The sequence below is a fragment of the Haliotis rufescens genome, unplaced genomic scaffold, assembly GCF_023055435.1.
Source record: "Haliotis rufescens isolate VD_foot unplaced genomic scaffold, xgHalRufe1.0.p SCAF_15, whole genome shotgun sequence".
In the NCBI taxonomy this organism is placed as follows: domain Eukaryota; kingdom Metazoa; phylum Mollusca; class Gastropoda; order Lepetellida; family Haliotidae; genus Haliotis; species Haliotis rufescens.
This window is the reverse complement of record NW_025963835.1, coordinates 13,494,549-13,505,914: the sequence shown is the minus strand read 5'-3', so window position 1 is coordinate 13,505,914 and position 11,366 is coordinate 13,494,549. Positions and strand designations below refer to the sequence as shown.

Here is an 11,366-nt window from a genome sequence, read left to right as displayed (position 1 = left end):
GATAAATTGACCACAAATCGAAGGTCTTCAGACATTTAGCTTTAATGTATTTAATGTGCAATAAGAACTTTGAATGGTTATCAAACAAGAAAACGGCATCCTATACAACTTTGATAGTGGGTGCCATGCGAGTCATGTTTCTGCAGAAAATGTATACAATTAGTTTTTGGTTTAGAAACTTTAAGCCATATTGAAGGGAGCACGTGTGAATTTTAATGAGACAGATTTGTGACTGCCTCTCTAAAGGATGCATATTTGTTTATCACAACAAGAAATATTTAAATCACTCATGAAAAGTGATCCATCTATTTAAATACTTAATAATGTGACAGACAAAATAGTGTCTTGTGGTACACTCTGATCCTGATTATAATAATCAGACAGGGTTGAAACATTTAGTCTTGAAATAGCCTGTCTGTTAAAAACTGTGATATAAAATGAAGTAACGACCGCTCAAATCACAATCACTTCCACAAAGGTCGCCATGCACAAACCATTCAAATTTATTGTAAATACCCGAATTTGTGAGGGACCGATAAAGGGCACAATAAGTTTCAGGATGTAAATGGGTGCTAGAATCGTCTTTAAGTGTACATAAAGTATTATCAGAAAAAAAATCCCCTTATCGTTGGTACTCGCCCTTCCATATTATGCCCATTTTAATAGCCCATGATGATGCAGGGCTCAGTGAGCTCATTCGTCAGATTCTGACGATCTGACTACCGAAGAGCAGCTGAAGGTGGGATATACAGAGAGCAAATAGTAGTTGCAGTGTGCAATGTAAGGCAGATAGCAACAGGTTGAAGATTAGTGTTGAATCAACAAGTTGAATGAACGGCTCTATGAATGAGGTCCCGCCTAACTAACATCAGGAGAACCGCCAGTCGCTTTATCTCCCCTAAGAAGAAAATGAATGATGACAGTTGAACTGCCATAGGTCATAGGTATGGCACGCAAATAACCGTTTTTTCATGTTTCTGGTCCAAATCTACTTGGGTCTAACATTTCTTTATGCTCAAATATATATTTTAGAATCCTGAAAACCTCTAAAGCCACATATTCCGACATATTGAGCCTTGCATAAGCATTACGTGTCGAAAACATGCATTTGTTGAAATGAACAAAGTATAATTTTCATTCATATTTCTAAAGGTATTGTTCATTTCTTAAATTATATATTGTACTCTATTTCGACATTCCAAATGGATTATCAGAGATATGAAATCAAGAACATGGCAACATTGAAAAGTACGTGCACATGTAGGTTTGTCTCCCAACTGGCCATTTATAGATGTGCGACGTTTACATACATCCAATGCGTTTGTGGGGGATGTGGGAAAGTCTTCTCCAGGTATCCTCGTGTGCTGCAGCGTGATCCTCAGGATGCCCTCAAATATGAAGTCTATGCTGAGAAGTTAGTATTGGAGGGAACAGTTAAGTGTATATAAATGAATTCTCCAGGCGTTCTCCTATGTTTACTCAAGGATGTTCTCCTAATGATATTATTTTTGGAACAGAATAAATAATCGTGTCTGGACCAGACAACCCAGTGATCTACGCAACTGGAATACGATGGCATGCATCAACCAAGTCAGTGAGTCTGACCACCGATCCCGTTAGTCGCCTCTTACGACAAGCATAGTCATCTTTTACGACAAGAGTTGCTGAAGACCAGATCTATAATTTTGGATTTTGACTGAATTCATTGAAAGACTTGTGCGTCTGTGACAATGTGTGAATTCGCATAATGGAACTACTCACCTGCTACTTTTAAGTACATCGCTCTACACACAGGCATATATGGTGGCTCAATAAGGTGACCTGCTCCTGGATAGACGACAAGCTCAATATTCTTCTCTTTCTCTTCAGGACAAGTCTTCATGAATGTTCTTGCATAGTCAGTCGTACATGTTTCATCATCGTCACCACACAAGTACAATATTTTGGCATTATTCGTCCATGCCTGCGGGTATATATTGCTATAATGAATATAATAAGAAATTGTTTTAAGCAGTCAATAGCTGCATATCCCCGACCTCACTCGCTTCTGCCATTTGTTCCATCCACATTTCGACCCGATTGCATATTCAATTTGGGTTACAGATTACTGAGCTTATGTTTTTATTCTGTTTAATACCGGTTCATGTGTCTGAGATTTCAACATGACAGGCCTTTGATGTTCAGAGATTTGAATTTATTTCGGAAACACTATCTTAAAGAGGAATTGATCCAATTCGATGAATATGTTAGTGTTACCATACACTATCATAGATAACGAAATATTTTAGGAATGCCTCTACTCAACTCAGTTAATCATTAGAGTGTACAAGTACTTACAGAAACAACGTTTAAAAGCAGTCGGAAGAGAATACTTTCAAAACACACGGAAAGACATCCAAACCTACTAACAGGAATTATTTCCGTGTCACAGACCAATGCATCTTTAAGATGAACACCTTCATCAGTATATTTGAATTTCCTGGCGTCTAACCTGAAAAAAAGTCCAAATTGAATTTATCCAATGGTATGTGAAGCGAAAAACAACATACATCGAACATTATCATCAGGTGTCCAATGAGTTAAAAACAAAAATGTAGGTATGTGGTGCATCAAAATGCAATGACCAAGTGACTATGCTTTTCAGTCCGCTTTTAGTAATATTCCAGCAGTATCACCGTGTATGACACGGCACCAGCCATCAGCGTGACAGAAGAACACTTTAACCAGTAGACTATTCCACCATCCAACAGAAAATGAGTTACGGTTAGTTTGTTTTGTTCTTATAGTCCTTGATAATAAAATTAAGCTGCTGTTGTTGTTGTGCAATCTCCCAGAGGCACATGAAAAGGACATATGTTTATTGTGAGACAATGGCCATCTATTATACGTATGGATCAATTATGGTTGATAACACAAGTGTGAGAGAATGTAAAAGTGGTCTTTCGTGAGGCAACAATGAGGCACCAGAAATAATTTTGCAAGGTTAAGAAAAAGACTTACTTCATGGCTTTCCAATAAACCTGTCCGGATTTCGTTATATCTCCATGTAGAATAAACGGTAGGCCGTTGATGTTCACCACGGCCTTCACCTGTTGACGACGTTCGAGATTACATTATTTGGTATAAAAGCAACGGTTTGTCCGCTTTCAAAAAACGCGCATCTGTATACAACACCTCAGTGATTTACTGACTGATAAACCATGCTTACCTTATCAGTGGCCATGCCAAGCAAGAAGGCTAGTTGACCTCCCTTAGAGACACCTACCACACCGATACCTCCAGTCCGTACACACGGATGGGATGCCATCCAGTCAACAGCATTCTGGTGAAAATTTATCATGGTTGTTTCATTTAGATTCATACAGTGTAAGTATGTCATATACTGATTGTACTTCTTAAGTGACACATACTGATATGTACATCACTACAGCATTAGTAAAATTGCAATAATGCAAATCAATTTCAAGATATACAAACTTACAAGAAAGTAATCAACGTCAAGGTCAGACACTGAGTTTGGAAGATCATCGTATCCAAAGTAGGCAAGAGCAAAGACAGCAAAACCCTTAGAAGCCAACAATGCAGCACGAAACTCAACCATTCCTCCACCACCAAACATGTCTATCACTCCAGGAAAAGGCCCTTCACCTTTGAACAATCAAAGAAGATAAATATTTGCAGTGTCTGGTCCAGCAAAAGTACTTCTAAATCATTGTATAAAAATAACAATACTTCATAATACAATGAGGGATAGAACAATTAGAATACTACAATGTGGATTTTCAAAAACTCGAAGAATTTGCTTGAATTTGTTAATTGTCAGAAAGAAAAAAAATTAAACATTAGAGGACTCATTTTTCAAATTTGTACACCACTATCCCACACGTCACACTTCAGGAAAAAGTGCATCCCTTGATCCATGGGGCCTCTGTCATTGGACGTGATGAACATACATAAAGTTACATCTTGTGAAATGTGAAATGCTGGATTTCCTCATTGAAAACATATGTGAAATGGGGTGATAGGACGTTTAGGCAACAAGTAGGCATCCCTTAAGGCACCGCTGTTGCTCTCCTCTTGGCTGACCTGTTTCGTTATGCATATGAATAGGAATTTCTGCTGGGATTGGCAAAAATCAAAACAACATAATTTTGCCAATAAGTTTATCTTCAGCTTCTGGTACATTGATGATCGGATATCGTTCAGTACTAGTATTTGTCAAATAACCAGTTCTCTTCTATTGATTTATCCATCTGAAATAGAAGTAAAAGCGACCAGTGAAACTGCCGCGTCCGTTTCATTTCTATGTGTACATTTCACAATTTGTGTAGGTACAATGGAGTATGCCCTTTCTAAGCATATCTCAAAAGCAACTATTCGTCTCTGACACAAAAGGTTATTTGATAAAGGTTACAGCATTTGAGGTTAGTGACAAAAGTGATGTAAGTAGTTGTTACTTTGTATCATTTTTATAAAAAAAAAGAGTAAGAGAAATATACGACTAAAGTATGAACTTTTGTGTGCAAATTCATTTAGAATTTATTATTGGCGTTGGTCAATCTGATCAGCTCCATTTCTACTCAGCATTTTCCTACTGTTCACGTTGTTTTAAATCAACCGTCCATATTTATGTTCATTCCATGTGACAGTTTGAAAACACTGTAAGCTGTGATGTGTTCATAGTGATTTTCTGGTAATTTAGTTGGTCTTGGAATGAGTTACATTAAAAAACTCCCAAAGCACTGCAAGGAACCAGTATATTGTTTCAGGGATGGTAAATAGACATTAGCCCAAGCTCCGTGGACGATTAACGAATTACGACGCTTAGGGACTATATCTACGAGGGCTTGTAGGTCTAACAAACCCAACCATTGTGAAATTATTTTGATATAAACTGACGTCCAAAAGAAACTTTACCAGAGTTTGAAATCACTCTTGCTCAAAAACAACAAAACATACATGCATGAAGTAATGTGTATTGAGAAGATCAATATATCAACATAATCAACACTGAAAATGACAATCATACCGCGACCGAGATTGACGTCAGAGCCCCCCAAAGTTGGGTGTGGTACAAAACTCGAGCTTTCAGAATCATTGGCAATAGGCAGACGCTCACGTTCAATAACAAGTCATTAGTAGCGTGTGTGACCACGAAATGCCTCAATACACGCAAAAACTCTTCGACGCACAGAAAAAGTCAGTCGTCTGATGAGGTCACGTGGGATTTGACGCCATTCTTCTTGGAGGGCCAAGATCAGTTCTTGCCGGTTGGCTGGAGAGTGTGGTCGTTGCCGAACACGACGATCAATTAAGTCCCAGAGGTGTTCTATGGGGGACATGTCGGGTGAGCGTGCAGGCCACGGCAGGACGTTGACGTTGTTGGCTGCGAGGAAGTTAGTGACAATTCTGGCTGTATGGGCTCTAGCGTTGTCATGCTGATAAATGACACCACGTGGCTGCTGTTGGAGAAATGGTAGGACAACTGGACGAAGAATGTTATCCATGTAACGCTAAGCTGTCAAATTTCCGTCAACGATGACCAGCGGTGTCCTCTCCTGCCCACAGATCCCTCCCCACACCATGACACAACCTCCACCATATGGTACGACCTCCTGCACGCAACACGCCGCCGTTCGTTGACCCCTTAGGCGATAAACACGTTGTCTTTCATCAGCCTAAACATACAGAATCGACTTTCGTCAGTGAAGACAACCCTCTGCCTCTGAAAGACGACGATGTTGCGCTGTCAATAGCTGTCCTCTGTATGGTCTAAAAGCCCTAATTCCATGAGCCCTGAGTCTCCTGGCCACTGTCTGTCGTCTAGCCCTGTGACCTAAGGCATTTGTCGCCGATGACGTCACTGTCAGGAAGCGATTTCGGAGGTGCAAGGTACGGTCATCATGGGGCGTGGTCACCCTGGGTCTGCCTGTTCTTGGCCTGTCAGCGGTCCGCCCTGTCTGTCTGTAACGTTGCATCAAGTTGGTAACGGCAACACGGGAGCAACCGAAGGTTCGTGCAATATGGGCGTGGGTGGCTCCCATCTGTACCATACCAAAGGTTCGTTCACGTTGTTCGACTGTGAGTCGTGGCATTTCTTTTGTTGTTGTTTTTATCACTGTGGATGTCTGACTTGCCGTTGCAATCGTTTTATACCCTTACCCACACGTGCATTTGCAGTTGTCCGTGGCGCATGTGTTTTTCACTTTTTCGCGTGTTATCTCGCAAACATGTAACAGACGATTACCATGTGCTGCATACACTATTGTTGTATTTAGGTTATGTGTTTAAGATAGACTTCGTCGAAAAAATTTTATACTTTGTCTGAAAGTTATATTTTCAGTCGGTAAAGTTTCTTTTGGACGTCAGTTTATATTTTTCAACATAATCTCCCTGCTTTTCAATACACTTCTCATATCTATAGTTTTTCAATTCGAGTCCGGGAGAAGTTTTCTGAAGCCACCCTGAAAAACCCATTCACGGCAGCTTCCACGAAGGTGTCTTTCAGTTTAGGAAACAGATCGAAATCACTTGGTGCCTGGTAATGAGTAATGAGGGTAAGGCAGCTCTTCTAACCAACATTGTTGCACAGCAGCCTTTGCAAGTCGAGAGATGTGAGAAGAGGCATTGTCATGAACTCCAGCATTCAGCATTCCTTGCCACTTTTCTTTGATAGAATCACTCAGGCGATAAAGCAAGTCAGCATAATAGGCACCAGTTTCACTTCCTAAGTAATCACCAAGGAGGACACCCTTTGCATCCCAGAATACAGAGGCCATAACTTTCTTCACTGACCTTGAAGACTTGAATTTCTTTGGAACAGGATAAGTGGAATGGTTCCATTCCATGGATTGACGTATTGACTCGAGATCATGTTAGACCCACGTTTCACTCGTTACTAATCTCTTTCAGAACTTGATAAAATCCTCCTTAATTATTTTTAGCTCTAAATTTTTTCTGACAATGTCAATTCTTTTTTCCTTAAGATCAGAATTGACAAACTTTTGAACCAAATGAGCAGATATCTTATTCATTTGTAAATGTTTACGAATAATAATGTCAATGGACCCATGGCTTGGACCTGTGTCTTCCTCGTGTTTAGTAATGGTAATACTTCTATCTGACAGCATTTTCAATCGCCTTGATTAAATCGTCATTGATGGAAGTTGAGGGACGCTCAGATCCTGGGTCATCATCAAGGCTTGTTCTACCATAGCTGCCCAACGTTTAACAGTGGGATATTTAGGGCACTTATCCTTATACACTTGTGACATGCGGTCATAAATTTCTTGGGGAGTACTTTTTTCTCGAATAAAAAACCCGATGACTGCTCGGTACTCGTTCTTTTCCATTTCTGTGTCAGACCTCGTATACAGATTATAATCATCAGATAAAGTGGTGTCAGACATGATGAAAGGTCCACCAGACAACTAATGAACTCATTTTTTTTTTCATCTTTATTACATGCGAGTGTCCATTTTCTGTCTTTCTGAGGGGGCACGGGTGGCCCGGTCGTCTAAGGCGTCGCGATTCGCTGTGCAGAGTTGCGTCCCTTGGGCACGCCAGATACCTATGATTGTGGGTTCGAATCCCGGTTCGCCCCGATTATGTTTCTAGGTTTGTCAGCACCATACCCGTGCCCGTGGGTTTCACCGAAGTGGAAAACGTCTGAGACCTGCATCACTTCGGGCTTACCACACACATTAAGCTGACACGCCGTGATATAACTTGAATACTGTTAAAAGCGGCTTTAAACCCAACTCACTCACTCACTGTCTTTCTGATGATATATCAGCAGCTGTTATGAAAATCATCAAATCATGGCTTGTTGACATAGCGAGAAGTACAATGGCTTACCTGCGGGCAAGAATAGAGCTCCTCTGAGGGAATCTTCCCGCACGACGATCCTACTCACAGTCATATGTTTATACCAGCGTTCTACCTCGCCTGTCGCCAGCAGGATTGTCGCAGGAAGCTGAAGGTCAGCAAAGGGGATGTGTTGATCTCTGACGGTCAGTTTGAAGACCAGAGGGGTCGTCACATCAACTTTTCTGAGAAGAGGGCTCTCTGACACCCCTGGAACAGGGGTGAGACTCCAGAACAGACCCATACTGTCAACACCTGACAAAGGATAATACAAAGTGTCCTACACAGTAGACACAGAGTAGCTGGGTCTAAACCAGGCAAAGAATAGGTCTTCAGCAACCCATACTTGCCGTAAAAAGGCGACTATGCTTGTCGTAAAAGGCGACTAACGGGATCGGGTGGTCAGGCTCGCTGACTTGGTTGATGCATGTCATCTCACTGGATTGTCTTGTCCAGACTCGATTATTTTACAGACCGCCGTCATATAGCTAGAATATTGCTGAGTGCGGTGTTAAACAACAAACAAACAAACAAACAAACAAAACAAACAAGATAGTTAGAGGGATGACTAGTCCTGCACCATGACCGTGGAATATATTTATTTTATGAAAAAAACATAATCTAGAAATGCATACAAAAGCAAGTCTAGCCAGCTCAAGCTAGCTCTATTCCACAAATTCTGAAATCAGCATAGGGAATTTTATTTTTATTTTTAGAGTCAAGAAGGATATTGTGTAATATAAGTATTAGGACCTAAATGTTAGTCTAAGGGATGACCAACTGCAGGGTCTAGGTACATGGGCACACAATCAGGCATGTCACAATACACAGTTGGTACTTTAACTAGTGTCTTGTTTCCACGTGACAACCGCAAATAGGCTGGGCAAATGAAACTATTCGTATCTTCCATTGACCAGCACAGCAGCATGGCCTGTGACAAGCAAACTTGTGGCCATTTGAAAGAGGAATAACCCTTGATGTCAGGGTACATTGTGATGGATGCAACATGTCATGATAAATGGTTGTATCAATATGGTATGTATGTGGAACATATCGTCATCTGAATCATCGTTAGTTGGGAATTAATCCAACAGGCATTCATTATGTGAAATGGGACTGAAGGCAGCATGAAACATTTCGTACCTAAAGAGAATGTTTGTCATAAAAAAACTAGTAACAGAGATTAGTTGTTATTTCATTGTTCACAATGTCAAGGGCAAAGGCCATTTCACACCCTCCATAGTGTTCACAGTGTTCATAGTTCATAGTGCTTTTTTTTAGGATTAGTTAGTGAGTGAGTGAGTTGGGTTTAACGCCGCTTTTAAAAGTATTCCAGTTATATCGCGGCGTGTCAGCTTAATGTGGGAGGAAAGCCCTAAGTGATGCAGGTCTCAGACGTTTACCATTTCGGTGAAACCCACGAGCATGGGTATGGTGCTGACAAACCTAGAAACATTATAGGGGCGAACTGGGATTCAAACCCGCAATCATAGTTTTCTGGCGTGCCCAAGGGACGCAACTCTGCATAGCGAATCGCGGCGCCTTAGACGACTGCGCCACCCGTGCCCCCTTTTGTAGGATTAACAACAAAAGTAACATTTTTTAGAGTTTCTATTGATTGGCCACTTCCTAAGCATCACAAGACAGATAACTAGTATATAGAAGAGAGGAGCTGGAAGCTGGAAGCTGGATCAGCCAACGAAAACATTTGTCACGCCCGACTGCACTGGTAGCTTTTGGCCACACATCCCAAAATTTTGTTTTATTATCCCATGATTGAGCGTGAAGTACATTCACCTGGACATTTAAATACTTTCTGCGAAAGTTAGGATTTTTTTTTCTTTTGGAATTGGCTTAATGTATCTTGGAAAATTGATAACCGAAACAAAATTGCAATCAGTTTGTTCACTTCACTTGCCCTTTAAGGGGAATGACTGAATAGATGGTGGGTCAAATGACCAGTCCATTCAGACCAGTGTATACATGGAAACGAATTGCATTCCTAAATATTGTTCTGGTGTGCTTGACTTTCTGTGAGGCTTCAGTCAGGGTTTAAATGTAGTGTATCTTAATTAGTGTTTATCCAAATTTGAACAAACAAAAACATTTCATCAACACCAATGAAATTTCAATTTTTAGACATAAAGAATTTGATAAAATTAGTTTTCTTCCCACGTGGTGCATACAGATTCTCACAACAAAGTTTTTTGTGAAATATGAAAACATGACAGGGTCATTGAACAGCAAATATCCCGAGCTTTCAGAAGAGATTTAGTCCTGTGTTTCTTCAGGGTTGCCATACTTGATATGAAAAGACATTTCACAGAGCTTACAGCAAATATACGTGAGATATGAATCTCGTCAAAATGTGGTGGATATATAGCCTACTGGTTCATTTGTCTTGTTGAATGTGTTGAATATCCCAAGCCATTCTCTTCTGTTTCCTGTCGGGGGGCACGGGGGGCCCAGCCGTCTAAGGCGCCGCAATTCGCTGTGCAGAGTTGCGTCCCTTGGGCACGCCAGAAAACTATGATTGTGGGTTCGAATCCCGGTTCGCCCCTATTATGTTTCTAGGTTTGTCAGCACCATACCCGTGCTCGTTAGTTTCATGGAAGTGGTAAACGTCTAAGACCTGCATCATTTCGGGCTTTCCTCCCACTTTAAGCTGACACGCCGTGATATGACTGGGATAATGTTAAAAGCGGCGTTAAACACAACTCACTCACTCTGTTTCCTGTCATGTTGTAACTGGAATATTGCAAAAGGCAGCGTAAAACCATAACTCCTCAGAACATATAAATCATAACAATCTGTTAATGTGTTAATTGAGTCTAGTGCAGAGATGTTGTTTACACTTATTTACCTCTGTATGTTCCTCCCAAAGAAGCAAGTCGGGTAATATCGACCTGTCCTTGTTGGTCTGCTATGAAATGTGCACATGAGCTGAACACTGCCTTTCCTTCTTCCGCCCATGCCTGGACCGTCACTCTCTGCAGTGGATGAATACCAGTGACAGTGATGGAGATTCTCTCGTCGATTAGTGCCACTACCGGACTGATGTTCAGACAAACCATGCTGGAATATGTTTGGCCTTTTCTGACGACCTGTAATTGTATCTACAACTATTTGTTAAAACCTATTCTGAAAATGTTTTAAAAATTTAACATAGCGTTCACTTTGTTATCGATAAGATTATAGATGTGGCCCATCTGTCGATGTCTGGATAATGAAAAAGCCTGTTTGGGTGCGTGAGTGAGTGGGTTAATATTTAACGTCACATCGCAATATTTCAGCCATATCGTGACGAGAAGTAAATACGGTAATTATATATATATAGACTAAATAAAACCGATGGACACTACAATAACTAGAATATCACATATTCGACCTTGACGATCTTGAACTAGTTGAGAACATTTAAAAGCAGAAAGTGTTAGTTAACAACACAATATACAAATGGGCTAGAGATCGTCAGTAACTAAAGGGAAATCACCGTACTT

At 40.7% G+C, this 11,366-nt stretch overlaps 1 protein-coding gene across 1 annotated transcript; it reads right to left on the bottom strand.

The window, feature by feature from the left end:
* Positions 1–700: 700 nt before the first annotated feature.
* LOC125380014 (acyl-coenzyme A amino acid N-acyltransferase 2-like) lies at positions 701–10,940 on the bottom strand. Its single transcript, XM_048395983.1, has 8 exons — positions 10,730–10,940; positions 7,858–8,121; positions 3,482–3,648; positions 3,192–3,322; positions 2,406–2,491; positions 1,762–1,863; positions 1,311–1,402; positions 701–733 (listed from the first exon to the last, which is right to left on the bottom strand). Exons 1-8 carry the CDS (start codon positions 10,938–10,940, stop codon positions 701–703), a joined length of 1,086 nt encoding a protein of 361 aa, XP_048251940.1.
* Positions 10,941–11,366: the final 426 nt, after the last annotated feature.

Excerpts from the sequence above, each read along its gene's own strand:
- LOC125380014 (XM_048395983.1), bottom strand. The coding sequence starts at position 10,940 with ATGGTTTGTCTGAACATCAGTCCGGTAGTGGCACTAATCGACGAGAGA. Across the intron at positions 3,649-7,857 it reads AGCTCTATTCTTGCCCGCAG|GTGAAGGGCCTTTTCCTGGA; the intron begins GTAAGCCATTGT and ends GATTGTTCAAAG. Across the intron at positions 1,403-1,761 it reads GATGTACTTAAAAGTAGCAG|ACTTCATATTTGAGGGCATC; the intron begins GTGAGTAGTTCC and ends TTCTCAGCATAG.